Here is a 24,199-nt window from a genome sequence, read left to right on the forward strand (position 1 = left end):
CGCCATGCTTAACTGTTTATTTATTATCTAAGGCCTGGTTAACTTAACGACGCGTGTATCCTTTGCCATCAAAATTGATTAAATTAATTTTAGTTTCATCCCAAAATAAAACTTTTTCACTGGCGTACTGTCCACTAGCATTATTTCTAAGTAAATGAAACACGTTGTTCCCTTCCTTGTAAGAAGCTGTACTTTCCTGGCGTCTCTCCAAAAAATTTGCCTCAAATTACCGCCTGCGATCTCATCGACACATTGCGAGGTTCATCTTCGGAAAAAACTAATTTTATAATAGAATTTGAACTTTTAACACGTTCGCTGCGGCACAGATATATCTGTACTTTCCATTACTGCGTTACGGGTCGTTTTAAACCTTGTCCTATACCAGAGATTGTGGCGGCACGAGGCATATTAAACCCCACCGCCCGTAGGAGACCAAAATCCTTTTTTTGGCGCCAAATAAGACAAAGTGTGCGGCTTTTGTCGTGATTATTATTAACAATGAGTTCATTAACCTAAATCTACCGTCGCCCGTGGTTAGATTAGTTAGTTTAGATTCTATGGGTAAAATAAAATGTGGGGTCTGATGTACCCCATACCGCACTGAACAATAGCAGTTTTTCATATAATTTAGTGATGGGAAAAGAAATATCGATTTTATTTAATTGTATTTATTTATCAAACTTATGGATGTTTTTTATTAAAACAGGCCAAACCAGAATATTGTTTGCAACCAGTGCATTCTGTGAGAATTTCCTTTACTTTTTTTGTCGGCCTCACGACTTGTTAAGAAGATGCGGAGTTTTTCGTAACATCCTACACATCTCCTCTTCTTTGATCCCTTTAAGAGATGATGTGCCTTGTTTGTTGGCTTGTTGACTTGGGCAAGAGTTAAATTTTGATGAGCCATACACCGATTGCCGGGTGTTTTGGATTTGCCGCTAGTTGATTCAATGAACAAACACACTAATAGTAATCATGATTATCAACATATTTGAAGAAAGTTACTCAACATGTCACATTCACGTTTCTATTAACGATATTTATTATAACGAGTAGTTTGAAAATTAGGTACCTGTATCCACATTCAAGTCCTTCTTTGTAAAAGCTTCAATAAGTTGTTCCACAAATAGTCTCGAATGCGTTGCACAACACTAACCGCGTGAAGCTAGCTTAGGGTGCGGTACGAGGTGCGCGGTGGTACGAGGTGTTCGCAACCTCGTTCCGCACTGTGTTAGAATTTTTATTTGTTCAGTGCGGCACGAGGTCTAAGAAACCCGGTATTAAGGTCGGTATACCATTGAACTAGGAATCAATAGCACATCTCAGATATATAGATATCACTTTCCTACACTGAACCAGATGGAAGTTATGCCTCCCGCACGACAGAGAAGTTTAAGTTTTTTCCTACCGCTATAACGACGAGACACGGACAGGGTGTTTCAAGCCCTGTTTCGCAGCGAACGTGTTAAATGGATCCATCTTTGCCAAAAGAATCATTTGCCTATCCTCGCGTGCAGTGGTTTTTCATGATAGAGCTTTTCTAGGCACTTTTTCGGAAGTACCATGCTCTTTTAAATAAACTATAGCATTGAATATATTTTTATCGAACACTCTAAATGATTTGCAATTTTCCTGTAACTCTAGATTTTGTCAAAATGTAAACTTAAAATTATTTTTCTTGTTGATTGGTCACATATCATACTTTTAACCATTTATACTGTAAAGCAAATTAATTTTCAGAAACTTTTAGATAGAATGTTTAAAAAACGGTGAAAATATTTGTAGAAGAAAGAATATTGGCGGCATTTCAACAGGTTTTGACTTTGGATCACGCGAAGCATGCTGTTTCTAATTTGTTGTCCAGACTGAAAATACTCGGAAATCAGGTTTCACTTAATGTTGTTTAATTTTATTAATTTAAGCTAATGTTTGATTAAAATTAAGCATTGTCTTATAAAACTAGATAAACGGGTGTTCTATTACATACGCAATAATACTTAATCTTTAATACGTTAATACGTAAATGTTAAATGAATTTGATGACTACTTCATCATGTTACGAGTTTCTAATTAAACGTCCACCACTGTATATATATGTCTTTAATTTTTTTATGAAAATTAATTTCATATTAGACAATTGAAGTCATTTAATGAAAGATTAGTAATAATTAATTAGGTATTGTAAGTATTAATAGTTTTGGTTATAATATGAAGTATATATTGTTGTAGTGTTACAAAATTTTCACGAGTTTCAAATGCGAGTGTTTTCGGGTTGTTTGATTGCAATTGGAAAAATAACCTGTAGATTTTTATTATGATTTGATAGTTGCACAATTTAACAAAGTGACTCTAATTAGATATTAATATTATGATAGGTTGCATAAATTAACTATAGGGTTGTAAGTAAGAATTCTTATAGATAAGATAGTTAAGGAGCCCCCAAAATTTTATTTGCTTTTTTATATTGAGTTTGTCAATGAATTTTACGTCTCAGATTAAACCGATAAGACCACAAACTAAGGTCAGAAAAATTGATTTCTTACAAATTACAAAAACGCGCAGATGCGATGCGCGTATTTATCATAAACGCGCCAATTTTCTTACAATAATAACACGTTTTTTCGCCATCCCTTTCACTCGTGGGGTGTCCATTTTGCTTCTCGCTCGCACAATCATCGATCCCATCGCTCGATAGGGCTGGTTCATGAACAAAAATTTGTATTAACCGCAGGTGCAATTATCGTGACTGATAGGTATAATTTTTCATTATTTTATTAATTAGCTACATGATCAGTAGGTACTATATAAGTGTATAACACAAAACTATAACATATAACTATATATATTGTTGAGGAGTTTAATAATTGACATTTTATTCGTCTTGTTGTTAATTTGTCTACTATGTTATGTTGCACTTCGGTTTTAATGACTAAAAATATGTATAATGGAAAATTATTAGTCAAAATATATCCTTTTTTCAATGATAAAGTCAATTTACAAAGATCATATTTTTTTATTCTAAGTAACGCTTGCTAAACCATTATCTATTTATGTTTTCGGCGAGATTTGATCGTTTTTCAGCGCTACGGGATCTATCATGCTATTGTGTACATTTTTTAAATTTCATTAATTATTAACAATCTTTTTCACATCCTAATTCCTATGTATGACCATCAACTCTTGTTGGATATTTCAAACTATTGTTTGTAACTGTGTATTCTATTTTATGTAATGTCTGTAATTTGGTGTGTACAATAAAGTTCTCATTCATTCATTCATTCATTCATTCAAACTATTAATTTTAGTGGAATTTATATAGACCAGCTTCAACCCTATACAATATATCGACTGTAACTATAAGGGTACAATAATTATATTAATTTCCTACTTGCTTATTATAAGGTGATTGTCTGGAACATTGTTCTTCTGAGTTGTATCTTATAGATAATAACGCCACTTATTGTTGCAAATGAGTTATCGACTTGTGATGTTACCTTTTATGCATATTTGTACAAATAAATAAATAAAATTTTATTGTTCCTTTGTTATTTGTAATGTCAAAATAACTGCGTTTATCTTTAAAAAATGTAAAACATTACTTTTGAAGATATAAAAAAGTGAAATTGTCCAACGTCTTAACGATCGACGCAAAAAATAAAGGATGTTTTATCATTTCATTTTATAAAAGAGGTAACCAAAATAGTGTATCAGCTCTTGGACCAAACTACAAATCATATCACCACTCTCACGATGTAATTTTCTGAAAATACTATCAAAAGAAAACATATTAAATACGATATGTACAAAATAATATGTTAGACGGCAACAATGTACGAGATTTATACGACCAAAAACAGTATAAAAATAAGATGTAATGTTTATACCATTAAAATAAATTGTCACTGTCTGATCGAGTTATTGTAGCCGTAATTACGGGAATTGATACTTTGAGCTAACCGCTACAAAACTGCCTGTACGCAATATCAAACAAAAATAAACCTTATCTTCAAGAATATAAGGTGCAAGATACTAGCATGCTACAGGTATTTCGATCCTAAGAAAATAATAAGGACTAAGCCCGATGTCAATGAAGTATTGATTGGTTTCTAGGTAATGTATTTTTTTGTATAATAATTGTACGTTGAAATCTGTAAGGAATTGCAAGCTGTAAATAACGGAGCAGTATCGGCCAATTAAGAAACTTTTAGATGCATTGGTCTTTTTAATTTAAATATCCATTCATCAAAATGTTTTCCTTTGTTTCTTAATTAAATTGATATCGATGATTTGAAGATTATATCGATGATACATCTTTACCAAACAATTTCAGAATGGTATTATTTTTTTGTTTGGATTTGTGAAATGCTTTTAAATTTTACTTTGAATCATTAACTAAACTAGTGTTTATGAGTTCATTATTAATTTAATTTTCGAATTAATATATAAATTCAGTTATGTTATTTAAATGACAGATAAAATGAACAATATTTCCCATACGTGTATCATCTTCAATCTTCAAAACTCGAGTCTTTACTCATGCAATGTTTTGCTTTGAGATGCCATTACTACAACAAGCAGTAACTGTCATTTGCTCAAAAACCACAGATACAAAAAGCATCACAGAAGTGGTGTCCCGGAGACGCTATGTTGAGAATCTGTGCGTGGCAAAAACACGGAATTCAACAATGGCCATCGAAACTTCGGCATTTGTTTCGTCCGATCAATTTTTGGAAGTTTAGGTAATTGTGCTCATTTTTGTATGACACTAGATTGTTAAGGTGCTTTTTCTGGTTATGAACTTATGTTAATCGAGATTGCAAGTTTATTTTAGGTTGAAAGCAAAATGTGACATCTTCTATCTTCTAAATCTTCTAAAATTATAATTGTGGTATCATTATTATCTAGATAAAGGCTTGTTTTTTACTCTATTTTTTTACAAAAAAAAATATACTCTCACAACCAGCAACTTTGTATTGCGAATTTGCGAACATTTGAGAATATTTTGTAAAATTACTTCTGGCCATTGAGTTACTATGTACTACTTCTGGCAGATGTTGTTCTCGATTGCAATGGGAGACATAATTTATCAAGCTGACGTCAATGCACACGATTAAAGAGAAAGACTTTATTAGTGTTGACTGGAAAATTAAATTAAGAATTAGATTTGCGATAAAAAAATCATTTAAAACTAAGAAAGTACAGTTTTTTTTCTTGCTGTAATAAAAATATTATTTTAGTTTTAATCGTTTTTTATCCCACATGTACAAAATATCATATGATTTTCATAACTAGGTCACGATCGTTACCATGCAATTTCGTTTTCTGTTTCCAAGAAAACTTTAAGCACTTGTCTCACAACCGTGTCACAATATTTGTCATTACGCCGCGCTCTGCTCAGAAAGAAATGTTTAAGTTATGTGGGAAACCGGCATTCATTGTGAGCGTTGTGCATTTGATACAGTTTTCCTATTTCTTTACGTTCAAGAAGTATGTGTTTTATAATTTGTAGATAGTTATCTTGATAGTTATATAGTTATTTGTATCGTTTTTTTACGGGTAAATATGACGTTTAAATGAGGGTAGATCACATATCTCTGCCAATTCAAATTGCAATTAAAAAATTTAAATTCAATTTGTTACGATTACTTATAGCTATAAGCATATTCCATGCTCTGCATAAAAATCAGTGTGAATTGTTTAGTTTACTGTGAAAAGAAAATAAAATAAAAAACCCTGAAAGTATTTCCCAATCCACATACCTGTGACTAACATATTATCGTAGCTATACCCGCGTCATGCTATACGCAGTTCAAAAGATACTCACAGACTCAAAACCGCTGTCTTCACCGCGAGTGACATTTTGTTTAGGCCGACGACCGCTTAACACTGGCCCAGGGTATCACAAAAGGCTTTTTGTACACATGTAAATTACCTTTATGTCTCTCTTTACATGCAGATTGAAAGCCGATCGGCACTTTCAAAACGAAAACAATAACTGTTATTAATATTGACGATTTTTACGTTGTTTACTTTGACGTTTGACAGGTTTCTTGTGGCTATGCATAATTTGCACGGTCAGTCGAATGCATTGTGTTTGTGGTTGGGAAATTAATTACGAAATGAGTGTTGATATTGTTGATGTTACCCTTGTTCTTGTTTTCGAGGCCTATCATAATAATTTATGCTTATAATTAATGAAGTCTAAATCATTAAGATACCGGTTTTGTTACATGTTATATTCGGTATGATATATTCGGTTGTTGTGTGTAAACGTATTACTTATCGTTAAATTTATATCTCCAGAGATGGAGACAGAGCTAATAAATAGTTATTTATTCAGGACACGCAAACGTAGGTAAATCTAGAGTTTAAAAACCTCTTTTACGTTTTCGCGATTTATATAAAAAAAGTAATTTAAACGTAATTCACAAAAGAATTCGGTATAAGTACAAACAATCGTTGCCAATAGCAACCGAACCAAAATTGACAAGTCTATAGTGTATAGTTAGTGAGTGACAGTGCGGCGGACGTCATGCGCTTTGCATTTCAAATGCAAGCATTGTATGCACATTTTTGCTGACTTATTACTTTCTCGGTACGGTGCGCAAAAAAATTCGACATGTGATTGTCGAGTGGTAATGCGGTGATAATTTAAACCGGAATTTTTACCGTTATATTCTAGTTGAACGGTTTGCAAAAAAAGAAAATTGATCTTTATTGACAACTAAACAAAGCTCAGCTTTAGAAAAATATGAGGATTACACTTAATTTTAATGATGTGCATACCTATTCCTAATTGCTGTAGTATTACAACAATTCTATATATCTACAGAATTGAAAATAATGGACATGAATTCCAATCTTCGGCATATATTATACAACGTGGCGTATATTATACTTATATAATATATATTTGTCGAAAACCATCTAGAATTTTCCACGATCACGTAATATCAATTTTTTGCTATCCGTACATAATAACGAAGCGAAGGATCAAATCGTCTGCTCTGTATTTTCGCTTAAATTGTGACTGATATAGGCCGTTAGCAGTTCGCGACAACAAGCTTAAGGGCTTAGGCCTTAGATGTATGGCTAAATCCCTTTAAGTACACGTTTACTTGGGCCTGTTGAATTTTAATATGCTGTCTGTATGGCCTGACGCGTATTGGACTGTGTAATAATGATAAAAATTTCATCCTATAACAATGTAGATACTAAAATACTAAATATACACACTAGGATCATCTGGTGGTAGTGGTTCTAACGACTCACCTGTGTTCCACTGCAGTCTGCAGGCATTGCAAATTGTATTGAAACTTACATTCGAAAATATACAGAACAATATGGACACAATAGTATGGGTACGCGGTGGGAATGTTTTAGAGTATCTACTGGTATTTTATAAACTATTAAGTATTATTAAAAAAAACTAAGTATTAATATAAACTATTGTTCTGAAGTTTCTATTTTAAGATAAGTTTAATGATGTACAATTTTAAAACAAATTGTAGGTTAAATATATTTTATTGGGGCTTTCCATGGTTACCACATTTCAAGGTTATATTTGGCATTCGTCATTCGCTTTGAAAATGTTTTACACATAATATGAGGATCTTCAGTGATTCTGAGTTTTTATCATACAATGATAATTACGATTATTGCGGTTTCCACTTGATTTAAGGAAGGTATCGAATAAAATATATAATAACTGTGATAAAAAATGTACCTATGTATGATGTTCTAAGTATGATATCTACTTACTCCAAATCATATATGTAGGTATTACCATTAATCACGAAATAAAATACTGAAGTCCCACTTTTAAAAATCATTAAGTATTTATTATAACGTTACTAAATATACATAATTTATATTACTTTTTATATATTTAGCTGATATACCAAATTACCAATTAAAATTAGAATTATATTGTCTACAAATTTAAATAACAAAAACTTACGGTACCAAGTACCTACGTAATCCGTAGCGACAGTTACGCGACTCAAATGCGCCAAACTAATTTTTAAACGAGCGTCTTATTCATAATGTCTCAACTTAAATCGCGTAAGATTTAGGATATTACGGGATTTATTCTGTGAATATGCTTTCGTGCAACCTTGCAAAGTTATCATTTTTATATTTAATACAGAGTAGGAAATAAATATCAATATTCAAAATATTTTAAGGGATTTTGAAACATAATGGAGGTTTAAAAGGTCTAATTATACTAGTTCTTACTTTGTTACCTAAAATGAATTAACAGATGTACAGAAACTTTAGCATCAAGTTTCAAGTTAATCCAAGTAATCCCTAACCACCTCAGAAGGCATTAAAAAGTTTTTATATGAGTTGCGGGATAGCATGTCTTGATGAGATATTTTATTGTAGACTAGCAGTCCGCCCCGGCTTCGCCCGTGGTTCATATTTACGTTTTCTCTACATAAAAACCATCCTCGTACTTCAAGGAATATAATAAAAAAAGAATTATTGAAATCGGTTCAGCCGTTCTCGAGTTATGCGCTTACCAACACATTTTGCGATTCATTTTTATATTATAGAAGATAGACTTGATAATTGTAATAGGAAATTTAATTTAGTTTGTAACCATTTTTTCCAAATTTCAGGAAATACAAAACACGTAATATATATTTAAGCTGTAATAATGCTTTAATTATATTATACTGTTTTACACGTTTCAAAAATTTACATATTTAGATTTATCAACCTCTTTAAACGCGATGGTCCATTGAAAAGTTACATTTGGGGTTGCATTTTTTAGAGGACGCAATTTTATTTTTTTGATGTGTAGGGGTGGTCAGTGTGAAGCTATCACCAAGTTTGTGGGGTCGCCACCCTTGTCCCACGGCCGCCATCTTGAAAATAGCGGTTGATATGGTTTTTACGATATATCTCTTAAACTATTTATTTGATAAAAAAAAATTGTTTACATTATTTGTTGCAAATTAAATACTCTACAACTTTGGTATAGTAACTTTTAGTCGTAGAACTATAAATAAAAAAGTTATAAGCGAAAATGTTCAGAAATTAGAGCCATTTATATTTTTCAATAAAACTTTTTTTTATAATTTTACGTAGAAATGATATTTGACCATTTTTGTAGATTGTTTTTCGAGGAACAACTTTTATATACAACATTTTTTCATTAATTAAATAGCTAAGGTTTTACAGCGCTCCGAAGTGAGTACTAATTTTCAGTACTCTGAACTATACAGTATACAGTTTATATTATGTGTGTACTAATAATAATTTGTCATCAGTAATGGTTTTTTTTGTTATTATAATATTTTTAATAATTAATTTTGCAATATCACTAATAATTAATTATTGAATCTTTTCCCCACCACCCAGGAGGTAGAGTCTGGAAGCGCGACTTTTTTTTACGTCGAAAAGCAGGTCTGAAATGTTCTGCAGTGTGCTTCTATTGTTCTGGAGTATGAGAAAAGAGCCAATAGCCAATATATTATGTATAGTTAAGAGTACTGAAAAATAGTACTCACTTCAGAGCGCTACGCGCTGTAAAACCTTAGTTATTGACGTTATGAAAAAATGTTGTATATAAAAGTTGTTCCTCGAAAAACAATCTATAAAAATGGTCTGATATCATTTCTTCGTAAAATGATAAAAAAAAGTTTTATTGAAAAATATAAATGGCTCTAATTTCTGAACATTTTCGCTTATAACTTTTTTATTTATAGTTCTACGACTAAAAGTTACTACACCAAAGTTGTAGAGAATTTAATTTGCAACAAATAATGTAAACAATTTTTTTTTTCAAATAAATAGTTTAAGAGATATATCGTAAAAACCATATCAACCGCTATTTTCAAGATGGCGGCCGTGGGACAAAGGTGGCGACCCCACAAACTTGGTTTTAGCTTCACACTGACCCCCCCTACACATCAAAAAAACAAAATTGCGTCCTCTAAAAAATGCAAGGTTAGGGCTAAAAAATGTAACATTTCAATGGATCACGAGTTTTTGTCAGTTATTTCTTATAGCCTGACTACGTCAGAAGGAGGGCAATGTCACAGCAATGTTTAAAATATAGATTACCTACTAGGTAATTTTGACTGAGTATTATGCAATTCATGTATCTTTCTAAATTGTTTATTTTCAAGGTTTTTGGTCAGATTTTGTTGATCAAGAACGCAGTGCCAGTGACACAAATCAATAAGAAACAAATATCGATAAAAAATAAATATTTCGGAAGTTAAAAATAAATAATTTGTCCTTAAAACGATGATTCAGAATTCAGAAGTATTTCCTTTGTTTACCATGATGTATTTACATTTCACTCCGACATTATTGTTTGGTAAATATTTGAGAGAGCATAAATAATTTTCGCGTTGTATGTCTGTGAGTGCATCACCCCGGAACAATAAAGCTTTGCGGTAAAAAATAAAACAAAGTAAGGGTCGAATGTCACGGCATCAGGTACTTAGCGTTCAGTGATGGCAGGGCTCTTCAACCTTTGGTTTTTGGAAAAATTATTCATTATTTAATATTTATACATCGATAAAAAATGTGAGTTTGAATATCAATATTTCCATTTTTTTTATAATTTGAACAATATTCAAATTTATTTTAGAAAGATTTTCCCATCTGCCACTTTGCTGGAGTATATGAAACCAACGAATATAAATTTAACTGCAAAAAATATTTACATTTTTTTTATAGCAACACGTTTATAAACCTTTTTTATATATCTTTCGATCAATAGAAAAATCCATCTTACCGTTATTTATGTTAACCATCTTTAAGTCAAAAAAGTCGACTTTCCAACCTTGTACATATTTTAAAACCTAGTTTTAACTTTTGTGTATCTTTTAAGCAAAAAAGGTCTTATAAACCGTATATCCCGACCACTGCACTGCACAGAGCCTTATAAATCGTCATTAGGCCCCCGCTTTATGACTATCCCATGGCGATAGTAAACCGACTGTTGCTATTGCATTATCCACTATGCTCTCAATTGTTGCTTACTTTACCTGACTGTGGGAAGGAGGGTTATGTTTTACATAGTATGTATGTATGATGATTTTTTGGGTCAATGATCAAATAACTTGATGAATTAAAGAGAGTAGCCGTTGTTTTTATTGTGAAAGTTTTTCTGAAATATTTAAAAATTAACAACTTTAAGGTAACTAGAACTATACTAAACTATCAAATAAGACGATTAAAAAACGCTTCTGAAGAAAGTTTAGTTGAGTTAGTACCTACATGTTTGACTTTGAGTTCTGAACTCCTCGTTTACGCAAAGCTTTTTCCTTATAACATCTAGGAATCTTGTTATGGACCTATACAGTTTTAAATATACTGTATTAATTTATTATTTGTAAGTAAATGCATAGTATACCATGAGTACGAAAAAGCTGCTTAAACAAAGAAAAAATACTGTTTAAATAATTGATCTTGATACAAATCTTCCTTCCGGCAACTCCCCAAAACCGTCGGAGATTATAATTTATAAATAAAAAAAATGAATCGCAAAATGTGTTGGTAAGCGCATAACTCGAGAACGGCTGAACCGATTTCGATAATTCTTTTTTTATTATATTCCTTGAAGTACGAGGATGGTTCTTATGTAGAGATAACGTCAATATTATGTACCACGGGCGAAGCCGGGGCGGACCGCTAGTTTATAAATAAATTTACATATTAAACAGTATGATACTAATTTAATAATAAATAATCATATTTCGATAATGATTTATTTATGTATTAATTCATGTCGAGCGTTTTACAAGGCTTTGTAGGGTTCTCTAAGACATCCTAAATCTAAGTCGAGACAGATAGCAATTTTACCAATTTTGTGATGTTGTCTAAACTTTCTGATCTCTACATACACAGAAAGTTTTCCAAATTTATTACAAAATATTTTTTATCTATGCCACATTATTACAAGCATAATGTACTTATAAAAATATTTCCCGCCATTTCTAGTTTCGTCAATAATTTCGCGGTAAATAATTGACAGCGCACGCCGCGACTCGCCAATTTCTATCTATTATTCAAGCGATGTTGCCAGTGTTCTGTCGCATTACCCTAATATCAGAGAAATATTCCGCGATTGTGACGAGAATTCTCTTTCTCTCTTCTGTGTGGAAATAAAAATATTTTTTATGCTAGGGACAGGTACATATCTTTTAATGTATTCATTTTAAACTACATAAGGTGTAAAATTAGGTTACACTTCGTGAAGCTTATTTTTGTGTTTGTGCGTTTGTGTTTTATTGTGTTCTCTTTTTTCTTATTTATCAGGTTGTTATAATTAATTAACATTTTTGTAATAAATACAATTCATTTAAACTAGGGATGTAACGATACATGATTTTGCCGATACGATACCGATACCGATATTTGTAGTAATGTATCGGCGATACCGATACCGATACCGATATCGATGGCTTGGTAGAAAAATAAATAGTGAATTATGCATAAAAAGTTACCAACATTTAACAGAGACAACTGTTAATCGTATTCTTTTGAATAAAAATGCCAAATCAAAAAACAACAAAACCATTTATTTTAGTATTATTATTTTACGAAGTCAGTTAAACTTTAAATAATACACATACAATCAGTACCTAATAAAAGTTTACTATTGGTAGAGTTTTTTCAGAAAACAAAGTGCGCACGCGCGGGCGGCCTCCCGCATCGTTCATTGGGCGCGGGTTTTTGAATTATTTGATATCAAAAAAATTGGTTGTTTGTAAAGTAGGTTTACGATCGAGATGTTTACGTGATAACATAATGCAGTGGCAGCGCTCGAGATGAAACGGGAGATCGGTCCGTCTCTCTCTCGTTATACCTGCGATCGCGCTCGTGAGGTTTTGGTGTGACACAAGTTTATGAACATGTCACCCGACTAAAACGATTTTAAAAACGTTATCACGTTAAAAATTAAAAAAAAAGTGTGTGTAAAAACCTTTACGCGCGATTGAAGTAAAACGCACATGTCAATATAACCTTGTTATTGAATATTATAAAATGTCGCAATTGTCAGAAAATTTATTTTTAATTTACTTATTTTAAAAGTAATAAATAAACAAGTATATTTAGAGATTTTCAAAAAATTTTGCAATTTAAAATAATGTTTTTAAAACTGTTGAATTTTTCATTCACTTTGCTATTCACAATTGATCCGTTTGAAAATTTGAAAATAAATAATCCTAATTGATTATGATATTTGCCACTAGCTGGCGTATAAGTCAAGAAGCGTGTAGTATATGACATATACTTACAACAATCAGAATTATTATTTTTAAATGGCGGAAACTACACAGCGTTACTTCCGTCAGAAAAAAAATCTGAGTTACTCCCTAGTCGCGCCTAAAGAAGTTTTACTTCAATATTCAAAATTATTTATTTCTTTCCTTTACATAAACAAATTTGTGATTGGAGCACTCCTAGTAAGCAAATAAAATGCTTGTGTCAGGAGGTTCCGCTCTTCCTTAACACTATTACAGAAACAGAAATAAAACAATATGAATGAATACAATGCAAAAACATAAAAGAAAAGAAAGAATTTAATAAAAAAATATCGGTATCGGTTGATTTATTATCGGCGATACCGATATATCGGCTTGCCGATATATCGGCCGATATATCGGTATCGGTATCGGTATCGTTACATCCCTAATTTAAACCATAATATTATCAAATACTTGGTAAATAAACAAACTTCAAACATAACTCGAAACAGTAACCAAACTTTAACAGATCACGCGTAAAACAAGTCAAAAGTCAAAACGGATCCTAACAAGGAATTAATGATTCATTAAGATGTCCCGATCACAGATTGGTATTCGATTACGCACACATGAGCGTAATGTTGTGTACAAGTGCAGGGGTTGCGAAGTTTGGTGAGGGCGTGCAATGTCACCGCACAAACACGTGGCGCGCCGCGACGAACGCAGGCCTACGCGATTCTAGCAGAAACTTTTTTCTAGAGTTCCAAATTTAAATTTGAGCGCGAACTTCGTTGAATTGTTTTTTTTTTCTGTGCCAACATTATACAATAAATGAAAGTTAGACGTAATTTTCGATGTTAGGATTTTATTTGAAAGTTGTGTTTAGTGAAATTTAAATGTTTACGTATTTATGTCTTGAAGTTAGAGTAAAGGTAAAAGTAATTTAGGCGCGAATTAAACTGTTTGTATATTTTTTAATGTATTTTCAAGTGAACATAATTCTTCGACGATACCTTCAGTCCTGTAAAGTTGGTAAAACTTTTTCCGCGAATCGTGCTTAGCCAGTTGAAACAAGTCCGTGATCGATTGCTTATTCGCAACGTTTCGATTAATCGATACCAGTCCTTATTCGATATATCGTGGAATTTGATGTTTTAAGGGGTTTTCTTGGAAAGTCGCGATGTGGGAGACCGTTTTTCGTTTGAAATGCCGACGGGCGGAGCGTAATGAAGACATTTGTATTTAAGCCGCAAAATATATGTCCGAGTGTACCCCTTATTGCTACTTTAATTGCTCTTCTTGTTATCAATTAGTAGCTTTAATTAATCTACTGTAGTTTAAACGGGAAAGTAATATGGGGTATGGACGTATGGTTGATATGGGAGGTACGGTACGGTGGTCCGTAGTAGGTAGGTACGTTAAATATTTTTACATTTTCACAAGTCTCTACACTTCTGTTTGAAAATAAAACTCTAATTTTGAAATATGAAAAATGTTAGTTGGTCAATAAAAATAAAGTCAAAATATAAGTATGTACGATTTTTATTCGATAAAGGGAACATAATGAAATTCTTATGATCATTTGAAATAAAAAATGCTGTTTATTAAACAAATAAATTAGTAATAGTGATGCAAAATTCACGAATGTGCTCTACGTTCATTAGCCATACATAAGATTCCCGTTAAATAGCTATTTTTACTTATTTAATAAGTACACCTATAATAATACTAGATCTATAAACATATATAAAAATGAAACCCGTTTCGCGTTGTCACGGCATCACGTGTGTACGGCTGAACCGATTTCGATTATTCTTTTTTTATTATATTCCTTGAAGTACGAGGATGGTTCTTATGTAGAGAAAACGTAAATATGTACCACGGGCGAAGCCGGGGCGGACCGCTAGTTGTATATAAAAATGCATAAAATATAAATCATATTTTTTTAACATAACATTTTACATATGTTATATTATGTCTATAAATACATTATAACGTATTTTTATTAAAATTACTGAAAGAGCTTTGAAGCTTTTATCCATAGATACAATTCTTCACTATTTTTAAAAGTTAGGTAACTTAAATAATTACTCGCGGCACTTGTAAAGGCCATTTAACTATTTATACTTCTGTGAGGCTAGAAGCATAGAAATAAGAAAACATAGCATTTCCATAACGAATCTCTTGTTAGAACTGTCTCTTTGACCGCGCCGCCGAGTGACAATCGAAATAAATCAGAATCGAATTGGTATCGAATCGGAATCGGTAGCAACGATTGCATTTAATCGATTTGTAATTGGTGTGATGATGATTAGGGTATTTAACGCTGCCTCCATGGTTATCGGTGTAGGTTTTTTTAACGCGCTTCTATTAGCTGTTTGTATGTAACCGACTCCTTTAGACTCGATTTTTACCCATTTTAAACGGACAGATATACATCAAAACTTTTACACTTATTAAATTTAATTTTACCTACTGGAAATTTAGATCATAATTATTGTAATATAATTAATTATATTATGCAATTAGTAACTAGTATCTACTTACTTTTTGCATAGCACTCTTATTGAAAAAAAAAACAAGAACTATTATCATAATATAACAGCAAGATGATAAACTCGAACCGTCTAAGGTCACACGCACACGCATTTACGCAATCAATATAAAAAAAAGTCCCATTTCAAATACACTAAGCCTCTTCAACGTGTAACATGTTCGTGTAAAACTAAAAACAATATTAAAACGCTGCATAATCAAAGCAGTAACTATAAAAGGAGATCAGTAAAAAGTTGTAAACACGCACCGTCTCATTATAAGTGCATTTAATACGCAGTAGCTATACAGGAGCTTTGTGGCACAGGGCCCCAGGGCTTTCGAGTTAGGGGCCCTAGCAGAAAATCTCGATTGAACTGAAATTTAGAAAATTCTTGAGACTTCAAGCGTAGAGCGACGTACAAGCTCCTTGGGAAGCGCGTACTATTTTAGACCATCTTATTTTAATAAGCGAGATTGTAGTCAAGCGCTTCCCTATCGACAATAAAAAAGAAGGTGGGCGCTGAACACACGTGTCAGAAGCGCAACGTCTTTGGTAAAATTCAAAGATAGCAAAATCGTCACCTTACTCCATGACGTGCCGTTATTGCCATGACGCAACCTTGAAATTTTACTCTCAACGCGCCTAAAGAAGTTTCACTTCAAAAAACTTCGTCTTTACTACTCATGGCATTTTCGTTGATAGTTGAGAGGCCCCGTGACTTTTCCCAGGGCCCTAGTATACCTGGCTACGTCACTGTTAATACTTTTATATCGTTTAATTTCGTATCCGCGCAGTGGGCGATAACGACATCTGTTGGCAGCTAAATGGAACTATTATGAGATTGGTCGCGCTCAACTCAACTAGATCTGTTTAATTTGGAATGCGTTGCCCAATAGTTACTTGTTAGACGCATGCGGCGTGGATAATGAAAACTGAAAGGTTTTACGTTTCTGGGAATGGTTGCGGCACTTTTAAGTTTTATGTAAAGACGTTCGTGTGCTTGGCTTGTAGGATTTATAGATATTTTTGATGAGTGCAGGTTTTACATTGATTAAGCAATGCTTAACAAGACTTCGTATAGAAGAGCTTTAGAATCGCAAAAAATACAGAAAAATAATAATTTACCATTTTGTTAATACATGAAACTTGGTTAAGTGGGACCTGGATAAATGAGAAACCTCCATAACTGGAACTCATGCTGAGGTCCCAACACTTAGGCACTGAATTACCTCTGTTAGTGGGACTAGGTAAACCTCTATATCTGGGATTTGTTCTTTCGATTTATCATCATAGTTACCTCTATAACTGAGACAGCGAGTAAATTTTATATGCATAAACCTCTATAACTGAGATAACATTGTTTGTTTACTCATTCTTATTATACCCACAAATTCCACACGTAATTCCAACTACGTAAGTACAAATTTTGAGCTTCAATTACCTTCAGTTTTAGTTTCACTTTACTATCATACAGATGTTTATTTGAAAAATGTCAAATTATTATTGGAACCCTCTGTAAATGAGACAGAAATTTATTTGTACCTGTATATCTGAGACACTGGGTAAGTGGAATACCTCTATAAGTGAAACGAAATTGCTGGTCCCTTGATGTCTCACTTAACCAGGTTTCACTGTAATTGTAAACGATTCTGACTGGACTGATGGTATTGTCGAAAAGAAATAGGTTGAAGCGTCGGAATTTAATATTTGTATGAATTTTCAAAAACATTTTAATTTTCACAATATGCTTTTTGTCTAGGATAATTAGATATTGTTTAACATTAAATCATAATGTACGCAGTACCAATGGTGAATTTCTGTGCTCCATATCATTTGGCAAACCATTATGCACCACACGCTTCTGGTATTACAGACCAATATTGGATGTAAGTATATTAAGATTTGCCGAAATTTGTTTCTTAATTATTTCTATATATCAATCCTAAGATGGATATGGAAATGGAAATAATGTAATGATGTATGAGTATTGTGATAGACAGAAATTAAATATCTTTTTTAAATTACAGGATAAATTAATATTCTTTGTATATTATTTTAAGGGTGTATTAAATAATCTGAGTACCAAATAAGATTCTCGTATGCTTGTAAAAACTCATCAAAAAGGTTGGTGTGATCGAATTGTGATTAGATAGGTAAATAAAAGTGCAAGTTAGTTTGAAGCTTAATCTTGGACGGGGAACCTCTACAATATAGAGCGTCTTTAAACTCAAACAAACTCAAACATTTATTTATTCAAATAGACTTCTTCGAGAAGCACTTTTGAAACGTCATATTTTTACATATTTTTAACATTTACCACCGATTCGGAAAGCAGTATCTATGGAGAAGAACCGGCAAGAAACTCCATATCCATATCCAAGCTTTTCTTACTATCTTCTTCTTATATATAAAAATGAATCGCAAAATGTGTTGGTAAGCGCATAACTCGAGAACGGCTGAACCGATTTCGATAATTCTTTTTTTATTACATTCCTTGAAGTACGAGGATGGTTCTTATGTAGAGAAAACGTAAACATGTACCACGGGCGAAGCCGGGGCGGACCGCTAGTTGTAAATACAAATATAGTGATTTTCCTATTAATTGTAACTTGCAATGAGCAAGTTTAGTGGAACGATGGATGAGAGACGCTAGATTTAGAAGTTATTTCCATACCTTTGCGATTTGTTGTGACTTATTAGATTTTAGAATATGCCAGCCACACCAAACATTCAATTAATTGTTTACACTAATGTTTAAATATAAAATATATGAGGTGGGTTGGTAATGCTTATGATTGTTTCAGGAAACCATCAGTAGATGGTGTTGGAAACGCTGCTTCAGTGAATAGTCGGTAAGTGTATTTAATATATATAAAATAGCTATAAATAACAAGCTCATATCATATTAGATTTTAACAAACACGATTTTTTTTTCAAATCATTTCATTGATTGAGGTTACATAATATCTTATATTGTATGTGTAGGTATAGCACAATAAGTTTCTGAAAATATCTAAAAGTGATAAACGTTTCTGTGTTTCTTGTAATAGATATCAAATAATCCTGTGTCATTTGTTTATTTTTTCTATAATTATATTCAATCAAACGATAGGTATCTCTTTAAAATAAACCGAATTCAACTATAAAAGTTTCGACCATTCTTCCCCAAACTTAATTCTTCCTCATGTGCGCTCTTGTTTTGTTAATAACACGAAAATATTCGACAGTAGCACTAAAAATAATCAACAATTATGAAAATCACGGTCTTGTCAAACCGCCCGAAGCATGTTATTGAGAAGCAATCTACATCCGATCGAAACCAGGCTATCTAAAAACCAGGCATCCGATTATTCGATCTCTAAAAATGCTAATTTGATATGCGTTCTCACGAAATATTCTTGTGTGGAAGTTTGCAGAAATATGGAAGTTAACATTGTTATACTTAATATGACTTTACAAATTTCTAATACAATAAATAAAGCTAAGAATGAGCTTAGATTACATGTTTTTATCACGAGTAATAGCCCGGTGTACACAGTATCCAATGGACTAGTTTATAATGCATTGCTAATATTATTGAAGTGAAAACTTCTTTAGCAGCGTTGGGTATAAAATCTTAAACTCGCGTCAGGACACGTAAAAGCGTGACGGATGGATATCAAACATGCTCAACGTTAATAATCAAGTTTTCACTTCTGTCGGCACTCCCGGAGTGCAACCCGTCTTTTTTTAAAAACTAAGAAGTCTATTAGTATCAAATGAAATACCTACTGTCTGTTATCCTGGTGGTTTAATAATTATCCACACTAACCTGGGGTCACCCAGGTTAGTCTTAATTTTTCATAATTAGTCACATTACATTTCGTAAAATAATTTAAATTGCCCTTGCAAAAGCTCTCTAAATTATATTCCGACATCAAATTTCGAGCTTTTCTACGTAAATTACAACATTGTCATTCCCGTGATGTCGCCGTCAAAAACAAAATGTCCGATTTCAATCCTACTGCTTAATATTCATCCTGTGTGTCCAGTAAGCCCTGGCTTAAGACACTGGATAAAAATAATGAAAACCTTCATGTAGGCCGCTACAAATTACAAATCGTGTATGGGCTAGGACAAAGCTTTGGATAAGGGCATTATTTGGATGTTTTGTTTGCTTTTAACCTATTCAAAGAATGTCTAATGCTTCTGGAATGTTCTAGAATATCGGTGTTAGTAAAAGATGATTGAATTAAGAAAATAGACTGTTCCGATCATAGAGGTTGGCAAGAAATTGTAGCAAATGCATAAAGTATGCTAAAAGTTTAAATATTTTCATCTTTTGGAAAGCGTGTTATGGTATTTTGGCAAAATATCCATACATATCTAAATGTAATTAGCATGTAATTAGCATATTCCATTTTTTATATAATGGCTTATAACGAGTGCTTATTACTGAAAATCGTTAACATATCGATAAGAATCGATAGCTGTACCCCTGTATCCTCATTACGATTTATACCAAGTATTTATATCGCAGATAAATCTCATAACACAATAGTAGCGAGTAATTACTCGCTGCCTAGTAAGGGACAATAATCGAGACGATCCGATCGATTCCCGATGTATCGATACCTTATTCGATTCAGCTGCTTTATTGTTATTGTTTTAATCAAAACGAATTTGCATCCGATAGTTATGAGTTCGATTCATTACGAGCTATTCGAATGGAAGGTTATTTATTGTATCGATTTTATTAGTGCTGGTTTTATTAGGGGAGGTATTAGCATTGTATGGAATTAACTATTAGGAAATGTAGAGCTGTATGCATAAAATCGTTATGATAAGATTAATAGGGTAATAGTTACCATATGCTTTTGTATAGATTAGTATGTATCTAGCTTACCGCCGCGGCTTCGCCCAATTTGTATAAAACCTAATAAATTATATACTAAAACCTTCCTCTTGAATCACTCTATTGTGTATTTGTAATAGTACAAAAAAACCGCATCAAAATCCGTTGCGTAGTTTTAAAGATTTAAGCATACATAGGGACATAGGGACAGAAAAAGCGACTTTGTTTTATATGTACTATGTAGTGATGATACTATGTAGTGAAGTGATAGACATAGGTTATATTGGAAATTTAATTTATCTAAGGAGATATTATGAAGGTACCTAATAATTTGTTCACAATTAAGTAGGTACCTAGTTATAATATTTCACTACATAAATTAAACAAAATCGTTAATTCCGCGATTCAAGAGCAGCGTAAAAATATTTTCAAATTATAAATTATTTCAAGAATGTATTTTAAAAAAATATAAGTAAATAATTCTCAGTGAACAACTCGTATAATATAATAATTTCATACATTAAGAAATTAGGATGGTTAAAACTATAATATAAATTATCATAAAACACGGTGATCAGCAGGTGAGCAAAAGCACACTTTTCGCATTAAACTCTGTCCCTTTCTCTCACATGCAATTTGTATAAGTGTAATCTTCCCTTTCTTTCTTGCAAACGTGACTAGCGTACTAGTTGCTAATAGTTACCCCAATTTATAGACTAAGAACTGCTTATAATTTTTCTTTCATACTCAATATCTATTTCATGTTTTACTGTTTTAAATCTTTGTTTATAGAAATTGCGCGCTCGAGACTTCTTAGAACTTTGAATTGAAACATTAACTTCTTGTTTCCCTGTAGTATTATTACCATAGATTTTTTAACAAACTAAACTAACTGACTAAACCCAAAACTATAACGTATATAAACTTAATAATAGCTAAAATATTTAAAATTAACTAAACAGTAACTTTAAGTAAATTTCGGCATATAGACGGACACAAGTAGGTACATAATAACTATTGCACCTATGCACCTATTAAGAAGGATTTTTGGTAGAACATACTAGCTATCATATTGTTCTGCAGCTCTTGGTACATAGTTATTTTTATGAAACTTCACATGCTTGTGAACTTTAAGCTTCCTAAATGAGCTTTTATATCGTACTCTGCACTTTTCTGAACAAACTTATGGAAGTAGATAGTATATTATATAATTAGGTAGAAGGTAGTATTTTAATTAGGTGTAGATAATAGTATAATAAACTTAGCCATTGCCTATTAGCTGATTTAAAGGTCATTTATTAACATTATAATCGAAAGATAAATTAGTAGAAAGGTGAAGAAGGGTTACATAAAACAAAGTTTTATTTAATAATAATTATTTGTAAGGATATTATAATCATTTTAATTTGGTTAAGAAGATTAGAGAATTGTATGAAATAAGCTTTTGACTAACATTTTATTGAGTTCAAATTCCAAAATATCCTATATTCTGATAATTTACCTTTTTTCGTAATGAATTTACACAAAATCACATAATTGCAATTGTAATTAATGAATGAATAATATTTATTCTGTCGATTATAACGCCGTTTGACCCTCAATGAGAAATATTCATAGGTAAAGCTAATATGGATATGCCACAAAAATTATTTTATATTTATTAAAGAAAGTCGTATTAGTTGCACTATTTATAACAAAAGAACGGCTGAACTGATTTGACTGAAAATTTGTAGGGAGGTAGCTTAGAACCTATATGAAAAAAATACTAACAGGGCGAAAAGCTAGTCTGATGTCAAAATTTTTTAATCATTACGATATTTATGTTATTCGATTTTAATTGGTTCCAATAAGAATAATTTACGTTTTTCACAATTGACTATAAGATGTTTTTGTTCTACAATAATATTCCGAGAAAAGTTCTTGTCTCGATAAGAGATAAAATCAAAAATCGGAATACTTACGTCCGTCAAGCAAGTCATGTTTTTGTGTATTATGACAACAGTTATTGAATATCTGATTGAATCTGGAATAAATATCGATACGAATAAATTGAATTCAATTGTAATAATACGGATACGTATAACTATACTTATTGTATCTACTACAGAGCAATTTATAGCTACTACATTTATAGTATTAAGCAGACATAAACGACTTTGATGGAAGCAAAACCGTAACAAAGACCAATTTACAGATATTGACAACTAGAATTTTCCTTAGAAAATAACAGTTTAAATAATCATAACAAAAACGAGCAAGAACTTTACGTTTCAATCAAATTCCAATTGGACTGAATTTTACTTTCCAATGCTACTAGATGTTTTGATAAATACCCGGTAATGTATTTTGTTTATTCTTTATTTATCGTAAACGTATCACTTTTTATCATATCTTACCTAACCACACGCGTACTTGTATAAATCCAGATTGAGAAACGTCAAGTACAATTTTGCAAAGAATTAGCATGTTTGATTAGCTCTCCTTTTTCGGTATGTCCATAAATTCTTTACGAACGACAATTAAAATCGTACTGGGTGCATTAATTTATACTTTTTTCTTAGCACTTTTAATTTGTCGGCGAATGTTTTGCATAAATTCCTTTGCGTCAAAAATGCCCACTTCCAATTAGTAGGGAGGGTAATTTATTTCGTCTTAATAGGAATTTGGAAATTTCTTTTGTTTACTTTGCTCGAACAATTGGTTGTTTCGAAGATTTCATGTTCTTTTGTGGATTTTGATTGGATTAGTGTACGTATAAGGTAATACGGTTTTCTTTGATGTTAGTGGTTGTTTTTAGTTTGTATCGCGTTATTAGTAAAATGGCAAAAGCAACGTTTTTATTTGCTAAACGAGATCGAGTTTTCAAAATGTTGATGGTGTATTATGATTTAAAACTTAATTATTTCTTTGTGAGACTTTTAGTGCAATAATACTTAATTTATTCATACAAAAGGAAATGTTACCAAAATTAAAAATCTGATTAGTTTATAGGTAAACGGTAAAAATTTCTACACGATTTGCTATATCCGCTATATGAGAATAACCTAAAAGTTTTTTACAGCTGTCAAAAAAAATTCACCACTCTTACAAAAAACACTTTCATCCCATGATATACTGGTTACAACCACAACTATTACTTAAAGCAATATATTTCGTAATATCATAATCTTACACCGAAATGCTTTTATATTCCGGGGGCGCTAAAAATTATTTTGCAAACAATATCTACGAGGCATTATATACTTTATATAGTGGTCTTTGAGTCTAAATTGCCTTGACAAAATGTAACAAAGTCAGCTTGTCCCTTAGTTTTAATCCAGGACTTATAACTTGATCCCGGGATCGGATGACCAACGTCACATTAAACCGGGATTTGGTCACTTGTAATACTAATTCGTTCCCCCGATTCGATTGAAAATGCTCCGTTTCTAGAACGTTCCATTTTGTGTACGGAATTTTAACATTGCAAAGGAAATTTGCCGAAATACTCGTAGCAGATTTAAAATAGAAATATAATGACTGAAAGCACGAGGGGTTGCTTTTTAAGTAATTTATTAGCTAAGCCAATGTCTTTTTAATTATCTGTGGTCGGTAATATTCTCAAAAACTATCAGG

The 24,199-nt window shown here is 32.0% G+C and overlaps 1 protein-coding gene across 2 annotated transcripts in view; it reads left to right on the forward strand.

Moving 5' to 3' along the window:
• trh (PAS domain-containing protein trachealess) overlaps positions 1 to 24,199 on the forward strand; it is a 157,315-nt gene that overhangs the window by 31,387 nt on the left and 101,729 nt on the right. For both annotated transcript variants that reach the window (XM_090113548.1, XM_090113549.1), the window contains exon 3: positions 18,555 to 18,602. In XM_090113548.1, the coding sequence (XP_089969674.1) occupies positions 18,555 to 18,602 (48 nt within the window). The remainder of the gene's footprint in view (positions 1 to 18,554; positions 18,603 to 24,199) is intronic.

Source organism: Colias eurytheme, chromosome 20 (genome assembly GCF_061535395.1).
Source record: "Colias eurytheme isolate Ceu_HAF_F1 chromosome 20, ilColEury1 Martin Lab GWU primary, whole genome shotgun sequence".
In the NCBI taxonomy this organism is placed as follows: Eukaryota; Metazoa; Arthropoda; class Insecta; order Lepidoptera; family Pieridae; genus Colias; species Colias eurytheme.